The sequence below is a fragment of the Panthera leo genome, chromosome D3 (assembly GCF_018350215.1).
Source record: "Panthera leo isolate Ple1 chromosome D3, P.leo_Ple1_pat1.1, whole genome shotgun sequence".
NCBI lineage: Eukaryota > Metazoa > Chordata > Mammalia > Carnivora > Felidae > Panthera > Panthera leo.
In genome coordinates, this window is record NC_056690.1 from 21,697,922 (window position 1) to 21,721,911 (window position 23,990).

At 39.0% G+C, this 23,990-nt stretch overlaps 1 protein-coding gene across 1 annotated transcript; it reads right to left on the bottom strand.

Moving 5' to 3' along the window:
* DRG1 (developmentally regulated GTP binding protein 1) lies at nt 1-23,664 on the bottom strand. The gene is made up of 9 exons (XM_042910610.1): nt 23,511-23,664; nt 22,545-22,668; nt 20,446-20,621; nt 13,324-13,393; nt 10,145-10,314; nt 8,009-8,139; nt 6,407-6,574; nt 6,009-6,131; nt 1-308 (listed from the first exon to the last, which is right to left on the bottom strand). Exons 1-9 carry the CDS (start codon nt 23,550-23,552, stop codon nt 209-211), a joined length of 1,104 nt encoding a protein of 367 aa, XP_042766544.1. The 5' UTR covers nt 23,553-23,664; the 3' UTR covers nt 1-208.
* Between the last annotated feature and the right edge of the window lie 326 nt (nt 23,665-23,990).

Here is a 23,990-nt window from a genome sequence, read left to right on the forward strand (position 1 = left end):
TGCATATAGCTGGCTGGCTTACCAGGTCCTTTATGCAGTTGAATTTACAAGGTGACACCAAGTTAAGATAAGTAAAGTTCCAGTTTGGGTGCCTCCGTTTCCCTCCCCTGAATCCTGATCCACTGGCTGCCAAAGCCAGAAGGGGTCTCGGGTAGGGTGCTTAGTCATGGGGAAAGCTCTTGTGGTTGGCCCGGCAGAGGGGTAGGTTTCACTTCTTCACAATCTGAATGACATCCTCATCTTCCAACGTATGGTCTTTACCCACTTTTTGAGGATTGTGTTTCACAGACAGACCCCAGACCAGAGCGCTGTAGAGAAGGGAAATAAAAAAAATAGTCAGTGTAAATAATCACCTAGCTTCTACCCTATTTACCTGGATGCCACCTTTCTGCTCAGATTTAGCATTCTAGCTCTTAAGAACTATAGGCTTACAACAGCCAAAATCCCCTCTCCAGAGTCAAGGACCAAATTCAAAGCCCAGAGGTATTAGCTTTCCCGGCAGTATAGCACAATGGCACCTTCAGATACAAAGTGGCAAAAAATTTTGGAAGTTGTGTGGTTCCTCTTCTTCCAGAGCCAATTTAGGAAAGTCAAAGAGAAAAAACACAAATGAGAAATGTTACAAGACTAATTTAAAATTAAAAGGAAAAAATAAGGGTTATAGAAAAATACACTGAAATAATTCAGACTGAAAACTGATTCTTATACTGTCAGTTACAGACTGTTACTGAATACCAGTTTTTATTGGGTCTACTAAAACCATAAAGCACCTCCCTCCTCAGCCATGCTAGGAAAATTCTTCCTCCCTCCCAAGACACCGTAACTAGTATGTTCTCCTGATTTTTTGAATTTATGAAGATAATTTTTATCTACAGGCCTCCAATACTAAAAATTTGTTGTGCTAGTAACGGAAATTGAACAAAACATTAAGACCTGCCTCACAGAGGCTAAGAATTTTGTACCAAGCCATAGAAAAAGGTGGCCATGTTGTTATTATATGGTCTTTGCAACAAAACATCTTTAAAAACCTATGTTCCAAAAAGAAATCACTGAACGAGATTTCACTTTGTGGAAAACAGATAAATGACAGTTACAGATACAACACCATTAGTAAAACAAATATACATAAAATTTTTCAATGCACTAACAAGCAAGATAAATGCAAGGTGACCATTTTATAATCTTAAACTAGAAAACTAGTTTTTAATAATCATATTCAATGCCTGCGGCAATATCAGTGCCTCCTATTTTATTGATGGCAGTGTAAACAGGTTCAGCCCTTTTGGAGAGCAATGCACCAAAACATATCAAAGGCCATATTATTACTAATCCTAGATTAAAGTAATTAAAAGGGAAAGGTCTGTGTATGAAGACAATAAAACTATGTAAAGTAGCAAAAAATACAAAAAACATGGTTATAAAAAATGATGTGAATCTTGCAACACACAGAAAACACATAGTAAATGATCAAAGGAAATGTACATGTGGTCAAGGACATAAAAAGAATGCAACAAGGACAAATGTTATAATTAGTAGGCCTAAAGCTGAATTTTTATTAAGATGGTTAAAATGCTCTTTGTTTCATCATCAAAAAAAAAAGATGGGTGCCTTGGGTGGCTCAGTTCATTAAGCATCCAACTCTTGATATCGGCTCAAATCATGATCTCAAGGTTTGTGAGATCGAGCCCCGCATCAGGCTCTGCACTGACAGCCTGGAGCCTGCTTGGGATGCTCTTTCCCTCTCTCTCTGCCCCTTCCTAGTGCATGTGCTACAAAATTTTTTAACTTTAAAAATTAAAAAAAAGAAAGAAAACAGAAAAATAGCAACCAAACAAAATTCTGTTTGGTTTTTTTATTTTTATTTTTTATTTTTTAAATGTTTATTTTATTTCTGAGGGAGAGAGAGACAGAGCACAAGCAGGGGAGGGGCAGAGAGAGAAGGAGATACAGAATCCGAAGCAGGCTCCAGGCTGTCAGCACAGAACCTGATGCAGGGCTCAAACTCACAAACTGTGAGATCATGACCTGAGCTGAAGTCAGATGCTTAACCAGCTGAGCCACCCAGGCGCCCCTCTATTTGCTTTGATAGGTCTCTTCTCCAAAATATTTTTCTCCCTCCTCATTTAATTCCCTGGCTAACTTACAGTTCTCTAGAGGCTTAGAACAGCGTCCTGCCACCATGGAAGGTAAGAATTATCTAGAAATCTATCACATTTGAAAATGGAAAATATCTAACTTCACAAGACTCTCCTGCATTAACTGAAATATATGCTAAAATATAATGGTTTGAGGATAGTGAAAATTAGCACCTGCACATGGAATTTAGTTATTTTGGATTAAAGGAATGTCAAGCTTAATAAAGGTCTTCACTCTTCTAATATTCTTAGGATCAGCAACAAGTATTTTTATTTTTTTTTTGTTTATTTTTCAGACAGAGACAGAGCATGAGCCAGGGAAAGGAAGAGAGAGGGAGAGAGAGAGAGATACAGAATCTGAGTCAGGCTCCAGCCTCTGACCTGTCAGCACAGAGGGTGACATGGGGCTTAAACTCATAAACTGCGAGATCATGACCTGAGCTGAAGTCAGACATTTAATTGACTGAGCCACCAGGCACCCCAAGTATTTTTATTTTTTTAAGTATATTATTTTTTTTTATTCTTTTACATTTATTTATTTTTGAGAGGTAGAGAGAGACAGAGTACAAGCAGGGGAGAGGGGGAGAGAGAGAGGGAGACACAGAATCTGAAGCAAGCTCCAGGCTCTGAGCTGTTAGCACAGAGCCCACTATGGAGCTCAAACCCACAAAACGTGAGATCATGACCTGAGCTGAAGTCAGGTGCTTAACTGACTGAGCCACCCAGGCACCCCAAGTTTTATTTTAATTTCAGTCAGTTAACAGTGTCATATTAGTTTCAGATGTACAATATAGTGATTCAACAATTCATACATCACCCAGTGCTCAACAAGACAAGTGTGCACTCCTTAATCCCTATCACCTATTTAACTCATCCCCCCACCTCCTAGTCACCTCCCCTTTGGTAACCATCAGTTTGTTTCTTATAATTAAGAGTCTGTTTCTTGGTTTCTCTCATTGGTTTTGTTTCTTAAATTCCACACGAGTGAAATCATATGGTATGTTTTTCTCTTATTTCACTTAGCATTATACCCTCTAGATTCATCCATATCATTGCAAATGGCAAGATTTCATTCCTTTTTATGGCCAAATAATATTCCAGTGCATGTATGTGTGTGTATACATCTTCTTTATCCATTCATCAATCAATGGACAAAAAACAAGTATTTTTAAAATGTCATTATTTCCATATTTTCCTGATCTTCTACAATGATTTTCTATTTTCTTCAATTTTAAAACAACTTTTTAAATTTCAGCCCATAGAGTTGAAAAGAACTATTCATAGATACTGTAATCCAGTTAGTTAAAATATTTCTCATAGGGTTATAGGTTGCAATTCTGAACTACTACATATGTATATATATATGTATATATGTGTGTATATATATATATATATACACACATATATACATATATATATACACACACACACATACTAGAATTAAGTAAATAAGTAGATTAAGTAATGATAGCCAGGTTTCTCATGGTTGAAGAAAGATGTTAAAAATAAGAAAAAGGAAAAGGCTTTAAAACAAACCCTGTGGTGTCGAACTGGAATCAGAGGTAACCATATAAGCTCACAGGTTTTTGTTTTTTATTTATGTATTTATGTATGTATGCATGTATTTATTTATTTATTTACGAAAGAGAAAGAAAAAATGTGTGTGTGTGTTTGTGTGTGTATCAGCAGGGGAGGGGCAGAGAGAGGGAGACAGAAGCACCATCAGTGCAGAGCCCAATGCAGGGCTTGATCTCCGACCATGAGATCACAACCTGAGCCGAAACGAGAATCGGATGCTTAACTGACTGAGCCACCCAGGCGTCCCTAAATTCATGGTTTTTAAGATAAGGATGCGAGGGTGGGTAAATAGATGGATAAATAGGAAGGACAAGAGAGATACAGAAATAAAGATGTAAGCATGGGTTAGTATCCATACATACACTTCCTAGCTGTCTGCTGAAACGGCCTATAAACAATGACAGCCCACTAACAATGAACACACCTAGCACACACATCTTGTATACCAGGGCTTCTTGGAGAAGTGACTGATTCCAGGGGTGGTGCAGGGAAAAAATCATTATGAATCAGGAACATCTACTAGTGCCAAAAAGTAAGGAAATGCTTAAAAAAAAAAAAAAATGGCAGTTTACTAAAAGAACACAGGAGCCAACTGAAGGAGTTCCTAACTGCCAAACCTAGAACACTTTGAGTAACAAAATAATGGTAGTACTGGATTATGGCCCATGGAAAAAATACCCAAGAGCTCATACCAATATAATTATGAATTAAATTAATAGGAGAGAAGCAATAGCTCTAACTCACAGAACTCCAGTAAATAAATGTAAAATCAAAGAGGGAAATAAAGAATCACCATTAGACAAACAACACTGCAATAAAAGTTGCCGACAAGCTCCACTGATAGGTACTAAAATCAGCAAGAAGAGAAACATGATTTGCATAGTCTCAGAGTAACTCCCCCAAAATATTTACCAAATACAAAGAAAGAAAAATACTATTTTTACAGTAAAGAATCCGAACCAACACCAACTTCACCAAGTGATTAAAGTAAATATCACTATCAATAGGATATACTGACATCATGATTCTTGTGATAGGATGCATTGAGGATATGTCATAGTTTTTGTGATATTCTTACCAAAAATGCGTGTCACTTCAGTCATGAGAGAACACTGAACAAACCCAAAGTGAGGGACATTCTACAGAATAACTGACCAGTACTCTTCAATGTGCCAAGGTCATCAAAGACAGTGAAAGGCTAAAGAAATATTACTGGGAGACTGAAAAACTGGAAGACTAAGGAGAAGTAACAACTATATGCCACGTAGATTCCTGAAATACAAAATGGACACTGGTAGAAAAGGTATTAAAACTCAAATAAAGGGCACCTGGCTGGCTCAGTCAGAAGAGCATGTGACTCATGGGGCGCCTGGGTGGCTCAGTCGGTTGAGCGTCCAACTCAGGCTCAGGCCATGATCTCACGGCTCGTGAGTTCAAGCCCTGCGTTGGGCTCTGTGCTGACAGCTCAGAGCCTGGTGCTTCTGCTTCTGTGTCTCCTTTCTCTCTGCCCTAACCCACTCTCATTCTTTCTCTCTCTCTCAAAAATAAAATAAACATTTAAAAAAAAAAAAAACTTAAAAAAAAAAAAAAAAAAGAAGAGCATGGGACTCTTGATCTCAGGGTTGTGAGTTCAAGCCCCATGTTTGGTGTAGGATTACTTAAATAAAAAAAATAAATAAATCTCAAATAAGGCCTAAAAATTAGTTAATACTATACCAATGCTAATTTCTATTCCTGATAACTGTACTATGGTTATGTGAGCTGGTAACATCAGAAATGTGGTGAGGGATATAAGGAAACTCTTTACCTAATTTTTCAACTTTTCTGTAAGTCTAAAATTAGCTCACTTAGCTCAAAATATAATGTTAGAATTTTTTTTTTTTCAGCCTGTTAGAATTTTTTTTTTTCAGCCTGTATCAGCAATGAAAAGTATATGAAAGAGATTTAGGGAAATTTACCCATGCTTAAGGTTTAGAGTGGGTCTCAGTAACCACTGGAGGCCAATATGATCCTGGCAAGAAGAATTCACATTTGTGTTTGCCAAGAGGAACATGAATTAACAGAATAAAGTCAGAGCCCTTTGTACTGTCAGCTCTCCTGACCCGATGAGGCTTCTAGAGCTCTTCCTGCTCCAACTTAGCATGGTTTTAGGAAGACATTGCAGAGTTCTAACCAAGCAAGCATTTCAGCAGTTTCCCTGATGCCCATTTTCTTTAATGCTACCCTAAGAATTGGTAGTTAGTGGAATCAGTAGCTCCCATGGAAAAGAAGGCACTACATGCCCATGATACTTACTATTTAAATTCTTTGATAAGATTTTTGTGAATCTTCATGCAGAAATCCTCCACCGTGGTCCTAGAGTAAGGCAGTACCACTGGGGATGTATAATCTGGCAACTGGCCTTTGGGTTTGGTGTAACTAGGACAGAGAGGGAGCAGAGGTTGCTTACTTCTTGGAACATTTCATGTGTTAAATGCAAATCAACCCTCCATCACCCCTGAGAAGACCAGACACAGATAACTTTCAACTTGAGGAAGAAAGTGCCCACAATATGGCCTGGCACATGATAGAAATTAATATACTTGTATATTAATTATACAAGACAAATTATGTTAATGAGTTCCAGGAGGTATCATTTTAGGACAGTCTGGTTTAATTCCTACAGCAATATGACCCTTTCCACTAAGACTTACATCCTCACTAGCTTCAGATAGTCCCAGATCTTTTCCAATAGGTCGTCAAAATTCCAGCGGTGATGGGCAGAAATTGGGACACAGTGAGGCACCTTATAGATGATATCCAATTCCTCAATGGAGATCTGATCAATCTTATTCAATACATAAATACAAGGGATATAAACTCTACAGAAATAGAATAAAATAAGACATTAGTCTGGAGCCTTTGACAAAACTCTCAGTGTGATTATTAGCATCTCCTTGCTCAGGACCCCAAATCAGAGATTCTCAAGAGGCACAAGAGGCAGATCAACCCCTCAATCCCTCCCCATGAAAGGCTTCCTACTAAAATAAGGTCAAATGTCTGAAAAAGTAAACTGTGGGTTGAGAAGGAACAAAACTCAGGCCCTAGTCTGAGCCATGCAGCTAATTACTGAGAGATCATACTGCAATAGAAGAAACACAAGCTTTGGAGTCACACAGACTAAATCTACTCCCACCTTTGTCACTTCCTAGATGTAAGTCCCTGGGAAAGTCTCAGAGTCAATTTCCTACAAAGTTGTTTTATGAATTATAAATGTAAATAAACTTTTAATAACATTTCATGATAATTTTTTAAATAAAAAACATAACATCTGGCAAAGTCACAATCCTAATGTCCAATCAATAGGGCAGCCAAGGCTACTAATTATTGATAGCAAGCCACAACTTCTCATGCTTCAAATGCCTCACTTATACAATGGCCTAACTCAAAGAATTAGCCTTTGCTTGTTTTCAAATGAAAATCAAATAAATCCATCCAACAAATAGAAACAAATGAACAGGAAAGCAACTAAAAAATATTATGCTCAATAAGAAACTCTTAAAAACTGAGAATAAACTGAGGGCTGATGGGGGGGTGGGAGGGAGGGGAGAGTGGGTGATGGGTATTGAAGAGGGCATCTTTTGGGATAAGCACTGGGTGTTGTATGGAAACCAATTTGACAATAAATTTCATATATTTAAAAAATAAATAAAAGGAAAAAATAAAAATAAAAATAAAATTTTAAAAATAATAATAAAATAAAAAATAATAAAAAATAAAAAATATTATGCTCAAATGCCAGGAAAAAATTTTACAGTAGCTTAAATTATTATTTAATTTAAAACACTAATAATAGTACTTTTTCATGAAATAGGGCTTTAGCTACATACCCTTAGGTTACCCTTAGAGAGAACAGATACAGCCCAGTATGTTGAGTTCTACAGGATAGCCTACAGGCTTTCTCAGATGGATTAATTCTGGGACAGCAGATTGTGAACTACTCCCTTCCACCATTGTATGACACAGCTTAGGGGACAACCTAGTTCACAGCAAGTAACTGAAATGGGGAATTTAACCATCATAACCAAATTTAAGAGCAAAGAAGGATGTTAGAAATCAAAACCAATTTCAATTTACAAAAACCAAAATCAATTTACAGCTAACAAAACCAAGGCCCACTATTTATCTGAGATACTAGCACAGCTAGAGTTAAAATCAAGATATCCAGAATTAGAATATCCAGATTCATAATCCAATGTTTCCACTACAAGGCTTAAATTGAAACTCAAGCACCAGACTGTACATGTAGTCAGTACCTGTTTCCTTCCACCACGTCAATAAGGTCATCTGCTGTGGCATCACTACGCAGAGTCACATCAGCATTGTGAATTTTGTATTCAGCCAAAATGCTTTTCACAGTTTCAGCATCCAGCTCACTCTGAGGGCACTAAATGAGCACAGAAGACAGTAACTGGTCACAGAGCAAAAAAATCTCCCAAGAGTATCCATCATTGTACCCGAATAATTCTAGCTAAGGAGCAAGTTCATTTCTGAAGTCTGTTATCCTGGATGAGAGTAAATGACTTTTATTAGGAAATACTTGAAAACTAATAATCTTTCTAAACTCAAATGAAGGTGCTATAGACTGAATCACTCCCACCCAAATTCATATGTTGAAGTCCTAACCGCAGTATCTCAGAATGTGACCTTTAGGGTTAAAGATAGGGTCTTGAAAGAGTTAACTAAGTTAAAATGAGGTCATATGAATGAGCCCTAATTCAATGTGACTGATATCCTTACAAGAGAGGGAGATTAGGATACAGACACACAGAAGGAAGACCATCTGAAGACAAAAAGGGAAGACAGCCATCTACAAACCAAGGAGGGGCCTCAGAAGAAACCAACCCTGCTCGTACCTTGATCTCAGATACCCAGCACCTCTAGAATTAAGAGAAAATAAACTTTTTTTTTTTTTTAATTTTTTTTTTTAACGTTTTATTTATTTTTGAGACAGAGAGAGACAGAACATGAACGGGAGAGGGGCAGAGAGAGAGGGAGACACAGAATCGGAAGCAGGCTCCAGGCTCTGAGCCATCAGCCCAGAGCCCGACGCGGGGCTCGAACTCACGGACCGCGAGATAGTGACCTGAGCCGAAGTCGGCTGCTTAACCGACTGAGCCACCCAGGCGCCCCAAGAGAAAATAAACTTCTGTTGTTCAAGCCACCCAATCTATATAGCAGTTTTATGGCAGCCTTAGCAAAAAATTCAGAAATAATATGAAACGTTCAAATTCAATTATGACAGGATAACGGGAAAGATCTTTTGGTCAGGACAGCTTAACTTTATGCTAGTCATATTATCTGGACCTCTAGAATGTTAAATGTTGTAGGAAATTCTCAGACCTCAATTATATGACTTAGAAGCAAGCAGCATGGAGCAAACTGATTACTCCTCCAATATGAAACATTTTCTTTACTTGGCTTCCAAGATTTCAAACTCTTCTGGTTCTCCTCCTTCTTTCTCTAAGAAGTCTTATTTGCTGGTTCTTCCTATCTCCCCAATCTATAATCATGGGGTGGGAGTTGGGGAGGAAGCTCCATCCCTGAACCTCTTTTCTATTTATACTTACTTCCTAGTGATCTCAGCTAAGCCCATGGCTCTACAGTTGCTAACCACCAAATTTGTACCTCCAGCCTTGATTATTCCTCATATGCCTATTTGATGGTAATGCTTGGATGTCTCACTAGCATCTCAAACCGAATATCCTGATCTTCCCCTCCCCTCCAATCCTATCCTACCCAAAGTGCTACTATTTTAATAATAAGAGTCTATTTTTCCAGCTGAGGAAAAAATCTTATAGTCCTCTCTCTCACAACCCACATCCAAATCAGGTGTAATTCCTACCAGCTACTTCCAAAATCTTTTGACAACCAAGCACTTCTATCTCCCCCACTGTTACAACCCCACCAACACTCTCCATCCCTTTTCCCTAGTTTAATTTTTAGATTTATCATCATCTAATATACTGTATGGACTCATTAATTTTGTTCGTTACTTATCCACACAGAATGTAAGGACAGAGATTTGTCTATTTTGCTCCCTCTTCCAACCTCCCTCCCTTCCCAACAAGGGCCTAAAACAACATTTTGCCCATGGTAGGCGCTCTATAAATCTGTGCTGAATGAATGAAAACACTTGATATTAGTAGCCATCTACTTTATGCAAGCATTAAGACTGGTCTATACTCCCATACCATACCAAAAAATAACCTAAAAGAAGAAATGAAGTTGCAAAGGTAAGTCTGAGATTGATTCTTGTCCTACTCTGTCAGTCATTACAAGGTTATTGTGTTACCTCAGTTAGTGCTAGAAGCCAGGTAATTTCCAAATGTCAACATCCTTCCACCCCAGTTCCTTCAGCAGCCTGTCCCACCCATGTCACCTCCACTTACGGTGGCTGTGAGATTAATGCCTCCTTTATCCTTCTTCTTAAAGCCAATGTTAGGGGGTTTGCTGTTCAAACGAATGCCAAAGCCTTCCAGCTCATTTTCAATTATCTTTTTATGCCCCAAAGGTTTCAGGACATCCAGAACAATCAGGATCAAGTTACATGTTCGGGCCACTGAAGAATGGAAAAAATAATTTATATGTAAGCAAAGGTCACTAAAGACTTAACTAAGCCAAATACTCAAAAGCTGGAGTATTGAGAGGGGTAGAATTCCATTTAGAAACAAAGGACTTTTTTTTCCTATTAATATAAAGACACACATGAAGTTCTTAAGGTTACCAAATTCTATCCCAGAAGTCAATTTGCAATGTATGCCTTGTTTTCTGCTGGTATCTCTAGAAGATGTGTTAACTTCTAGATACACTAGCAGAAAAACAAGTCAGAATGAAGATAAGAACCAGGCAATAACCTAAATCCCTGAAAAAGTTTAGAAAGATTTAAAACAGTAAGAATTCTAAAAAAGATCATCTGCTTAGCATATTTTTAGTCAACTTTATTACCAGCATAATTATATACACATATATTACATATATTATATATAATCAGTGTAATTTATAAAAAATAAACTGTGTCCATGTCATACAGTTTAATGACAAATATATATACCTATATGGCCACCATAAGCAAGCAGGATACAGAACATTTCCATCACCTCTGAAATCAATCTTCCTCTTGATTCCCATTCAACTACTCATCTGCTTTCTGTCACATAGGTTAATTTGGCAATTTTTAAAGTTTCATATACATGGAATAATACAAAATACAGTCTTTTGTTCCTGACCGTTTTAATTTAGCATAATGTTTCTGATATTCATCCACGAATAACTTTTAACATATGATTCTATAAATAGTTAAAATTAGTAATTCAATATAAAGGTAGAATAAAAACACTTTCAAACATGAAAAAAACAGAAAAATTTACCTATCAATTTATCTTTTTTCTGGTAGTTTACTAAAGAATGTGCTTCAGCAAAACAAAAATGACCCCCAAAAAGAACACCGACTCTAGGAAACAGAGGATTCCACACAACAACACAGAAGAAAGTCTCAGGATGACAGCCATGCAAAAGAGTTTAGCACTGCACTATCCAATATAGACTCCACTAGCCACCCGGGCTATTTAAATTTAAACTAATTAAAGTGAAAAAAAATTGAAATTCAGTTCCTTAGTCACATTAGGCACATTTAAAGCACTCATCAACCACACATGCTTAGGGGCTACCATACTGGAGAGCATAGATTCAGAACACTGCACTCCTGGACAGTGCTGATCTAGAAAGCAACCAATCCAGATTAAAGCAAGAAGACAGGGTGCCTGGCTGGCTCAGTCAGTAGAGCATGTGACTCTTGATCTCAGGGTTGTGAGTTCAACCCCCACCCTGCACGTGGAGCCTACTTAAAAAAGACAATAAAATTAAAAAGAAAGAAGACAGGGTACAGGACAGTAGTGTCAGGATTGTGGGGAAAGAATGAAATCAGTAACTCTTGAGCTATATTTAAGTATCTAGAAAAATACCGATGGATAAGCATTTGATCTGTTAGAATATTTGAAAAACAGTAGCAAACACAGAAATGTAAATAAAACAAAACAATTACTAACTCCATGAAAAACAAATTTCAAAAACAGATTCAAGAGAAAAGAAGCGAAGTCACAACACACTACTTATCTTAGCATTGAACAAAAGTTATATATTCATTACATAATAATGTAAATTACAATTGATAAGTTAACTACAAACTGTGATATAATTTCTTTGAAAGACAAGGGGTAGGTGGGGACCTGGCTGGCTCAGTCAGTGAAGCAAGCGACTCTTAACCTTGGGGTTATAAATTCAAGCCCCATATTAGGTGTAGAGATTACTTAAAAATAAAATCTTGGGGCCCTTGGGTGGCTCAGTCAGTTAAGCATCCAACTTCAGCTCAGGTCATGATCTCACAGTTCGTGAGTTAGGGCCCCATATCAGGCTCTCTGCTGTCAGCGCAGTACTGGCCTCGGAAAACTGTGTTCCCCTCTCTCTCTGCTCTCCCGCTCACACGCACACCTCTCTCAAATAAACATTAAACACAAAAAAATTTTTTAATAAAATCTTAAAAAAAAAAATAGGAAAAGTTGTATGGAGTATAAGAGAGCTAATTCTCAACCATGACATGAAACCAACAGATGATATCTAAAATTAATTAATTAATCATGAAATGGCAATATAAGCATAATATTTAAAAATATGAAGGCAAGGGCGCCTGGGTGGCTCAGTCAGTTGAGCAACCAACTCTTGATTTCAGCTCAGGTCATGATCTCGCAGTTCTTGAGTTCAAGCCCCACATTAGGCTCTGTGCTATTGGTGCAGAGCCTGCTAGGGATTCCCTCTCTGCCCCTCCCTAGTTCACACGTGTGTTCTCTCTCTCTCTCTCTCTCTCTCAAAATAAATGAACTTTAAAAAAAAAAAATGAAGGTAAAAAACAGAAAGAACCGTTGAAGAGTTGACAATATTTGCCAATGGGGAATGACGGTGGAGGTGAGGAGAGGTGGAGTAGCAGATTGTTGCAATTTATGACTGGCCTTTTATAACACTTTTACTTTTTTTTTAATGTTTATTTATTTTTGAGAGAGAGAGAGAGAAAACAAGCAGGGGAGGGGCAAAGACAGAGGGAGACACAGAATCCAAAGCAGGCTCCAGGCTCCAAGCTGTCAGCATAGAGCCCAAAGCAGGGCTTGAACTCACAAACCACGAGATCATGACCCGAGCAGAAGTTGACACTTAACCAACTGAGTCACCCAGGCACCCCTGTAACATTTTACTTTACATAAAAGAAGAAGGAAAGACATGGGTGGAAGTCAGGAAACCCGAGTTCTAGTTCTGAATCCTTCTGAATCTGCCACAAACAGTGCTACACTGGACTGAAGCACTTCACTTTTCCTGTCCTTAATGTTTCTCCTCAAATGGAGATCTGGATTGTTACTCTCTGAGGTCCCTTCAGGTTCTGACATTCTATTCCAGTAAGAAGTCAAGTAAAACTATGCCCTTCATTGTAGTAAAATCTCTAAGTCCAACAGTCCCCATCTAAAGCAACAGTACCTGATAAAGGGATGATATCCCAGAATGATGGCAGCCCTGAACCACTCACCTGCAATGACTTGACGGCCTCTGCCTTTCCCATCCTTGGCACCCTCAATGATACCCGGAAGATCCAGGAGCTGCAAGATTAAGGATGGGGAAAGGAGAGAAGGAAAAAAAAAAAACAAACACAAAAAACAGTCATAAATCTAAACAGATCAAATAGAATAATTTATTTTTCAAGTACCCAAAATATAAAGGATTCGAATCTGATCTTCCTTATAAGCTGTGTATTACTTTACTATGCATCCAAATGTCAGCTACAAGTTTTTTATATACTTTACATCTAGTTTAAAATGTCTAACAACCCTGAGACCAGGATATTGGCTGAGGTTCATACAGGTTAAGTGATTTGCCCAAAATCACAGTCCAAATCAAGTAAGATCTTAATTTTCTGAAACCAATATTGCACTGTATGTTGGCTAAAATTTAAATCAAAAAAAAAAAAAAACCCTCACATTTTGAGGGCCAAACTCATTATTCTGCATTAGTATTCCCCTAATATTCCCCTTCTTTTCAGAAGGTTGAGCCCCCCACACCAATTCCTTACTGTAGACAATAGCCGGATCTTGATATTCACATGATACACTCAGAGCTTTGCCAATCTTCCAAATTGCCCAATTCACAAAAATTTCTGCAGTCATTCTTAAGCTGGTGAGCACAGAATAGTCACCTGTAAAACCTTTTTAAATGCAGATATCTGAGCCCCACCCTGCAAATTCTAATTTAGAAGAGCAAAGTTCACATGTTGATATGTACTTCAAAAGGCTCCATGGGTGACTCTGATGTGTGTTCCCAATTGAAAATGACTGCTCAAATGCCCAGAAAATGCAGTAAAGTAAAACTTCAGAGAAGTCCTACTGTGTATACCTAACAGTAAGAACATAAAAACCAACTTCATAGCACACAAATCAAATGCACATCTCAGCAAAATTGCAAACTATTAGTCACAAGCCCTTAAGAGTCCACTGAAAACAGTTAAGAGCATATACAAAATCTGAAAATACCAAGGGTCCACTGCATGGCCAATACTGAATTATCCACATAAATGGACAAGGAACAGAGTTGAAGCTCATCAAAACATCATTTAAAACTAGCTTTTGGGGCGCCTGGGTGGCTCAGTCGGTTAGGCGTCCGACTTCAGCTCAGGTCACGATCTCACGGTCCGTGAGTTCGAGCCCCGCGTCGGGCTCTGGGCTGATGGCTCAGAGCCTGGAGCCTGCTTCCGATTCTGTGTCTCCCTCTCTCTCTGCCCCTCCCCCGTTCATGCTCTGTCTCTCTCTGTCTCAAAAATAAATAAAACGTTAAAAAAATAATAATAAAAAACAAAAAAAAAAACAAAAAAAAAAACTAGCTTTTGCTATAAGCCCATCTGACCTTATAAAAACATACTTCACATTAAATAAACCACAATGAAAAAGAATTCAGAAGGTGTTTAAACAGTTCAACTTTTCCTTTCAAGAACCTACTCAAATCTCCTCCCTATTCTTCACTACATAATAATGTTACCTTCTCTAAGACTAATATAACACAACAAAATCCTCTCTCTTCACAAAAGATAATGCATGTTGAATATATCAACCGTGTCTTGGAAACTTTAGTTACTCTGATTTACAAGGCTACATGGGAAGTAATAAGCACACCAGATCTTGATTTCTAAACATCATTCTCCAATAAAAGAAACTAGACTTCCTTCAGAAGTGGTTGACTTCAGGGCTAGAGCAGGGAAAAAAATCTAAGATTAGCATTGTCTTGCCAAAAAATAAGTACTCTCAAAAAGATGGGGGCTTATGGAAAAGAACACAAGAGCCAACCTGAAGGAGATCCTAATTGTCAAAACTGGAACAATACGAGTAGTAAAATAATGGCAGTACTGGACTATAACCCATAAAATAAATATCCATGAGCCTACATTGATACATACTATTGAATAAATAAGACAGAAAAATTCTTCCAAACAGAATTCCAATTAAAAACATGTAGTAGGAAAGAGAAAAAAAAAGAATCACTATTAGGCCAGAAGCAGAGTAATAACTACTGCAGACAGGTTCCACAGATGAATGCTAAAATGAGTGGGCAAGTTTGAGAAACAGGATTTGTATCTTCTCAAAGTACCTCCCCCAAGATACTTATTAACTACAAAAAGAAAGGTAATAACTTTTTAAAAAAGAAAGATAATAGCTTTACAGTAGAGAAATCCTACAGATACTAATGTATTTAACCAACCAATGCAGGTCAGCAACAGCATTTAAAACATGTAATCCCAGGGGCGCCTGGGTGGCTCAGTCGGTCGAGCGTCCGACTTCGGCTCAGGTCACGATCTCGCCGTTCATGAGTTCGAGCCCCGCGTCGGGCTCTGGGCTGATGGCTCAGAGCCTGGAGCCTGCTTCCGATTCTGTGTCTCCCTCTCTCTTTGCCCCTCCCCCGTTCATGCTCTGTCTCTCTCTGTCCCAAAAATAAATAAACGTTAAAAAAAATTTAAAAAGAAAACAAAAAAAAAAACCATGTAATCCCATGATAAGATGCACTGAGAAGGACACACATCACTTCAGGGCATTCTTGCCAAAAATACATTAAAACCTCAGTCTAATTATGAGAAAATATCAGACAAACCCAAACTGAGGGACATTCTACAGAACAATTACTCAGTACTCTTTAAGTGTCAAGGTCTTAAAGGACAGGACAGAGTAATTATTACAGACAGCAGGAGAATGAACAAAAAGAACGAAATGCACCATGGAATGAGAAGGCATTTGGTGGGAAAATTGGTAAAAATCTGAAGTCTGTAGTTCAGTGATCACTGCATCTATATTAATCTATCTCTAATAATTCTTCTGTGATTATGTAGAATATTAACATAAGGGGCATCAAGATGAGTGATACAAGAGAACCTCAAAATAATTACGCTGAATGAAAGAAGCTAACCAAAAGAGAGTACGTTTATATTTACACATGGTCTTATTTATACACAACTCAACCTGTAAACTAATCTGCAATGACAAAATATAAATAAGTAATTGCTTGGAGATGAAGGGGACCATGAGGGAGGGGGCATTTGGAAATTTCTGGGGTTGGTATGTTCATGATCTTGATTGTGGTGATGTTTTCACCAGTATATAGCTATGTCAAAACTAACTAAATTTTATACTTTATTTAGTCTATTGTATGTAAATTATACCTCAATAAAGAGGTTTGAAAAAACAAAAAGTTCATCATCAGTTGTTCCTAGAAATTAAGTCTAGAGTCTACTTCAACTCTCCCAAAGAGTCTATAATCTAACACTTAGTAAATCTTTCTGCTATATGTATTATATATGATATATATAATATATATAATTATATATTATACTTAATTATATAATTATAATCTAGTTATATATTTTACACAATATATATTCTATATAATTATATAAGCATAATATAATATACATTATATATATATACATAACATAAGCAAAAGGCTTTACTATATACACTGAACCTCGCTGATGCTATCAAAAACTCAAAAGGGAAATCCATCTGGATAATCTAAAACTCTTAAACATAGAATATGACTATATTATCATATAAAAGAGCATCTGAAAGAGAATATTACACTGAGAGAAAAGAACACAAGTTTTCTACCTATGGCAGCTAAAACGCAGGGGAAAATTTATTGAGGCCCTAGAAAAGTAAAAACAACTTAATTTTAGCTTGTCTTGAGAGGGAAATACCTTTAAGGTTAGAATGAACCATTTAAATGTGGCAACTAAATTTCAGACAATATCAAGGCACATTTAGGGTGATATGGCTATAGACGTGGCAATCAAATTTCATTCAATAAAATAACCCATGCTTAACATATCTGAATTTCATATTACAACCAAGAGATAAGAAAAGAATAAATATTTGTTTAAATCATGAAACTGTAGGATTTTAAGAATTCAATGTTAAACTAATTCAAACTCAAATGCCTTTAGAGGTTAAAGCAACTAACTTAAATATGCAAATCAATTATATACATAGAACAACAGGAGTGCTAGGGACACTAGCAAGGTGAAAACAAGCCCCATAATTTTAAAAACTGAACATCCTCTCTGCAGGCTAATCTCCACCTATGTGATATATCAATTTTCTTTATAACATCCCTGGTAAGTGGTGGTTCAGTCACCTACAGACGTAGTAATTCTTTGTCTCAGGAGGTACCATTCCATTTTTAGACACCTTTACTATTAAAAAACATCATCCTTCCTAACAAAAAACCCAGAAATCTCCCTCCTTATAATTCTTAGTAGTAAATGGTTCTAATTTTGTACACCTCTCCCTTCCAAGTCACAGATAATGAGTGCTCTGCCACAAAACAACCAATTTAAAAAACATTCGAGGGCAGTCATCTTAATCCTGTTGTGTACTCAAGTTGGTTTCTGGAGAAAGTCAGAAGGGAAGGAAAAAGAGAGGAGAGTGCATAGGCAGAAAAGAAAGCACCATGCAAAAAAGGGGGAAAACACCTAAAAGGTCAGGAGACACCGAAATGAATGCTTTGTGGGAAACACAAGTAAAGAGAGGGGCTAAGTAACTCTTTATTCTGATACACTCAGAAGCCCTAAAAGAGATGTCAATGGCATCTCGTCAGGGAAGAGGTTATTCTAGGAGCTGCCAAAACTGTGATTATCAGTAAGACTCTGAAACAAGATGCAATCAAGCAGTGGTCCAGATATGCCCAAGCATCCTCACTCTTATTATATACATTTGAACATGGAGTACCAGAAAGATCTGCATGGGCACCTAACCAGCAGGAAAAAAAAAAGCCATTGAAAATACTACCAGGTGGAACTCCTGGATGGCTCAGTTAAGTGTCAATTTAGGTTCATGTCATGACCTCAAGGTTCATGAGTTCATGCCCTGCATCGGGCTCTCTGCTGTCAGCTGTCAGAGCCTACTTCGGATCTTCTGTCTCCCTCTGGATCTGCACCCGCCTCCCCACCACGCTTCCCCGCCCACCAGCTAGTGCTAGCACACACACACTCTCTCTCTCTCTCAAAAATAAATAAACATTATGGGGCACCTGGGTGGCTCGGTCGGTTAAGCGTCCAACTTCCTCTCAGGTCATGATCTCACTGCTTGTGAGTTCAAGCCCTGCGTCGGGCTCTGTGCTGACAGCTCAGAACTTGGAGCCTGCTTCAGATTCTGTGACTCCCTCACTCTCTCTCTACCCCTCCCCTGCTCATACTCTGTCTCTCTCTCTCAAAAAATAAATAAACGTTAAAAAAAATTTTTTTTTTTTTTTGGGGGCGCCTGGGTGGCTTGGTCGGTTAAGCGTCTGACTTCGGCCCAGGTCATGATCTCACGGTCCGTGAGTTCGAGCCCCGCGTCTGGCTCTGTGCTGACAGCTCAGAGCCTGGAGCCTGTTTCAGATTCTGTGTCTCCCTCTCTCTCTGCTCCTCCCCTGTTCATGCTCTGTCTCTCTCTGTCTCAAAAATAAATAAAGGTTAAAAAAAAAAATTTTTTTTAATGTTGATTTAAAAAAAAAAAAAATTTTTTTTTTTTAATAAATCAACATTAAAAAAAAGGAAAGAAGATATTACCAAGATACTGGTCCCTTCCTACTTCAGATGCTATAATAAAGAAGTATGAATACACTTTACAACTCTCTGCATAGCTCAGCAAGAGGGAAAACAAATGCTTATACCAAGAGTTCCCTAACAATGAGCCAAGGTACTCTGTGGCACCACAGAGAACTCAGAGTCCCATGGGATATTCTAAATTTTCAAGAGAAACAGCAATTCTTGATATATGTCAGACAATGAGGAAACTACTAGCTCCACATACTTCACAATTTCAACACTACAGCCTACTACACTGCTTTCAATTATGTCAGATCGAAATTTTGGGAAGTTAGATTTTTCATCAGTGGCTATAATAAAAAGCACCACACAAAAATCAATGTGGAAAAGGAAACAAATGTGGTGGTATCCAATCTGATTCCATGGTTTGAGAAGTTATGTGGTACCCAACAGTGCACACATCCCATTAATAAATAACTGTAGCTGTAAGGACATAAATACTTAGGTTGTTGCTTGGACCTAACAAACTGAACAATTAGGTATTTATTTTGGCCTGGAGTACCATGAAAAATTACTGAGAGAAGAAAAGTTGTCAGGAAATAATTACTAAGACACTAAGGGTGCTGTGAATCAAGCAAGTCTGGGAACCTCCAGCCTAGATTCAAATGTCATAGAATTCAGAATCTTAAAAAAAAAAAAAAATCAGAATCTTGCTTTCTTAGCTGTGCAGCCAACAAGAATATGTTCCGTTATATCTTACATTTACGTACACCTTCTTCCATACCCAAAGGAACTCTTCATTCAGGAGCCCTAAATCTACCATCTATCTAAGAAAAACTCAGGACACTAACTTCATCAGGCCTCACAGATAAGAATTATCTTCCAAAAAGGATTTTATCATGTTATTTCTTTTTTTAAAAGCTTCTGATGGTTCCTAGCTACATATAAGATAAAATTCAACTTCCTTAGTAGGCACAGAAGGGCCTTCATAATTAAGCTCCAACCTACTTTTCCGGATTCAGTTTCTACCACTCCTGTCTACACCTAAGCTTGCACCACAGCAAGCTATTTACCATTATGGCTGCCTGAAATTGCCCTTTACCTTCTCTGGCTGATAAAATTCTACTTGAACTTCAAGACCCACCTCCACTGTCATTTTTTTTTTTTTTTTTTTAACGTTTATTTATTTTGTGAGAGAGAGAGATAGTCCAAGGCACAGAGCCCAACATGGGGTTCAATCCTATGAACCATGAGACCATGACCTAAGCCAAAATCAAGAGTCAGACGCTCAACCGACTGAGCCACCCAGACACTCCTCCATTGTCATTTTCTACACGAAGCTTTTTTAGTTCTACCAGACCTTCCCCCAATATACTCAGGTGAAAAAGCAGTCCCTTCTTTCTATGTGTTTTGACAGAAACTATCCCACTGTATTACTGTCTGTATGTACTATTCTATCATGTTTGCTAGATAGAAAGGGCCTAGTAGTTCAAAGGTTAGGCCTGGCATACGCACAGCTTCCCATAAGTGCTTTTTAAATTAACGAAAGACTGGATTTCTTCCCTTCTGTGGCCTGCAGGCCTGACTCACCTGGATCTTGGCACCTTTGTATCTGATGACACCAGGCACAGTGGTCAGAGTAGTGAACTCATAAGCTGCCACCTCAGAATATACTCCCGCCAGGTTGCTAAGTAGTGTTGACTTCCCCACTGATGGAAAACCCACAAAACCAATTCGAGCATCACCTGTCTTGGCCACATCAAAACCTAAAACATCAATAAATATCAAAAAGAAGAGGAAAGTTATCTCTTAAAATGTTGAGATTCAGGTAATTCCTTTCACATTCTAGTAGTCTATCCATCTAGGACATATTTCTCCAGCTTTCTACAGTTTACCTTTCCAGAACTTAAGCACACAAAATTTTCCCTAGAGCAATTAACATGGAATATTTACTTAGAAACTTTATTCTTCACTGTTATATACATTTCTAGCACCCATAGTATTTTAGGCTCGAAGGTTATATAATAATTGATCTAAAAAATGGGTTTCTTTTTTGTCTTACAAACTCTAAGAACTGTATGATTAATTAGGTTTGCTTTTCTTTTCTTTTTTTTTTTTTTTTGGTAATGGCTGCAAACAAGTTCAAAGGCAAATTTATGGCCCTCCTCTAGGAAGTGTACAGACTTTATGACATTATTTTTGGTCCCAACTTTATCTCTCTTGGCTTCAACTTATTCTTCCTACTTACATTTCCCTTTGCACCAATATCCTTATTTTTTATTTTGTTGACGTATGTATGTACATATTCCTGTAAGCCAATGAAAACCTCTTTGGGATCAATACAAGATATACATAAGGGCTCCTGTCTGGCTGTCTTTTTTTCTTTTTTTAAACCTTTTATTGAAGCATAAAGATACACATAGAAAAGTGTCTGATTATCACAAGGCAAACCAGCTAAGTAATCAGCATCCACCACAAGAAATCATATTCACCATCTTCAGAAGCCCCCTCATCCCCCAATCCTGCTATTACTGACAAAAGTATAACTGCCATTCTGACTTCTATGACAACAGATCAGTCCCATTTGATTTCTCATTTTGGTCCAGCATTCCATTTTATAAATATAATATATCACAATGTACTTAACTATTCTGCTGTTGATGGTCATCTGGGAGTTTTCTGCTTGGGATTAAGAACAAGTCTGTACATTTCTTTTGATGACTTATGTATGCATTTTTGATAGGCTTGCCCCCAGAAGTAGAACTCCTGGGACATAGGTTATGCCTACATTCTGAGAAAAGCATACATACAATTCTTGATGTTGGGGTCGTGAGTTCGGGCCCCATTGGGTGTAGAGATTACAAACATAAATAAATAAACTTTAAAAAAAGATATATAGGGGCACCTGGGTAGCTCAGTCGGTTGAGCGATCGACTTCAGGTCAGGTCATGATCTCATGGTTTGTGAGTTCAAGCCTCGTGTCGCGCTCTGTGCTGACAGCTCAGAGCCTGGAGCTTGCTTCTGATTCTGTGTCTCCCTCTTTCTCTGCCCCTCCCCCACTCATGCTCTGTCTCTCTCTGTCTCAGAAATAAACATAAAAAAATTTTTTTAAATAAAAAGATATATATAGAACACTAGTTCATTACCTAGAAAATACTCATTTGCCTTTGAAATCAGCAGACTGAAATAAGCACAGCTCAAGAATTTAGAATTAGAAAATACAAATCTACCTTGATAGACTTTTTTAAAGATTTTTGTTTTAATTAATTACTTATTTGTTTGTTTGTTCTGAGAGGGAGAGTGAGCAAGCAGGGGAGGGGCAGAAAGAGAGGAGAGAAAGAATCCCAAGCAGACTCTGCAGTGTCGGCGCAGAGCCCGATGTGGGGCTTGAACCCACAAACCGTGAGATCATGACCTGAGCTGAAATCAAGAGTCGGATGTTCAACTGACTGAGCCACCCAGGCACCCCTAAGGTTTTATTTTTAAGTAATCTCTACACCCAATGTGGGGCTCAAACTCACAACCCCAAGATCAAGAGTCACATTCTCTACTAACTGAGCCAACCAGGAGCACCTACTTTGATAGAAATTTTTTAATTATTTTTAAACCATACAGCTATATTATTTTGATAGAAAATACACCAAAAAACCCCAAACCAAAACAAACCAATGCTTAAGAAAAACACAAACCTTCTCCTGGCCCACCACCACCACCACCTTTGGGGGTAATGAGTTCTCTACGAAGCTTAGCAAGGCGAGCCTTAAGCAGCCCTAGGTGGTGTGCTGTGGCCTTGTTCTTTTGAGTCCGAGCCATCTGTGAGGGAGGAATCACAGTCATAAATCAGAAGCAGTTCCCACAGGGTAAAATATCCAGAATGAATGCTCCCTCGAATCTGAATGATTTTTTTCCAGATCCTACTGTCAGTATACCCATTTTAGTCAGACTTAAAAAAAGGGGGGGGGGGGTGTAAAAATCCATTCTCTTCATCATCCAGCCCATTCTCACTACAGAACAAACAACTGAGGCCCAAAAAGAAGACATGACCAAGGTCATTACAATTAGCATTCACAGATCAGACTAAAACTGAGCTGTGGATTCCTTTTCCAATGCTTGTACCTGATATGCACCATCTGATACAGGGTCACCACTTTCCCGATTTTAAAGAGCTCTGAGCACTTCAGACAATACAATCACAATTCGTGTGGAATCAACAGCTACCACAGATGTTATCCCAGATCCATTCCCGGGAGCAATACTCTGGGAAATTCAGCCATCAAGTAGAGATTGGGGGAAAGGGAGAAGGGTTTTGAACGCTGAAGAAAGATACTGAACGAAGTACGTGAGCTGGTCAGGGCTGGACCACAGAGAGGAAGAGGATTCGGTGTTGACCACAGAAAAGGAAGACTGAGAGGAACGATGTTCGGACAGGAGCCGAACACTGGAACGGGGTACCGACCAAGGTGCAAGGTCCGAGCTAAGGGGAGGCGGGGGGCTCCGGCGGAGGCTGAGGGGAGTGGGGGGACACGGGGCCGGGCTGAGAGGAGTCGGAGAACGCAGGCCCGGTCCTGACGCGGCTGAAGGGAGTACAGGCAAGGGCAACACTGCCGAAAAAGGAACGCTCCGAGGGAGAGTGAAGCGCCAGCTGTGCCCATTACCTCGGCTTCGATCTCCGCGATCTTGGCTAAGGTGCTGCTCATGGCGGCGAGTCACCGGGGGGCGTAGTGGCCTGCACACAGCCTACCTCCCCTCACACAGCCGCCTGCGGACCTGCTAAGGCCACCAGGCGTTACTGCAGCGCGCAAGCGCGGTACTTCCTACTTCTCGCGAGAGACTTCGCGCAAGGTTCACCGCGAGATGTACAGCTTGGGGTAATCTCCTCCCCTTCAATCAACCCCGCCCCGTCCCGCGAGCCAGCGCGGTGTCATAGAGCCCGCGGGAGCGGGGGCCAGAGAGGCCGACCTGGTCTGTACCTCCCGGAGCGCGCGGAGGGTCGCGCGCCGCTCGGCTCCGCCCCACCGGACCTGCGCCCACGTACTCTTCCGCGCCCGGCCCCCCGCGCGTGGTGTGTGATAGTGGCTTCTGGTTACTGCCGGACAGAGCCGCAGCCCTCCGACCTTGGGTGTCAACGCCCGGCG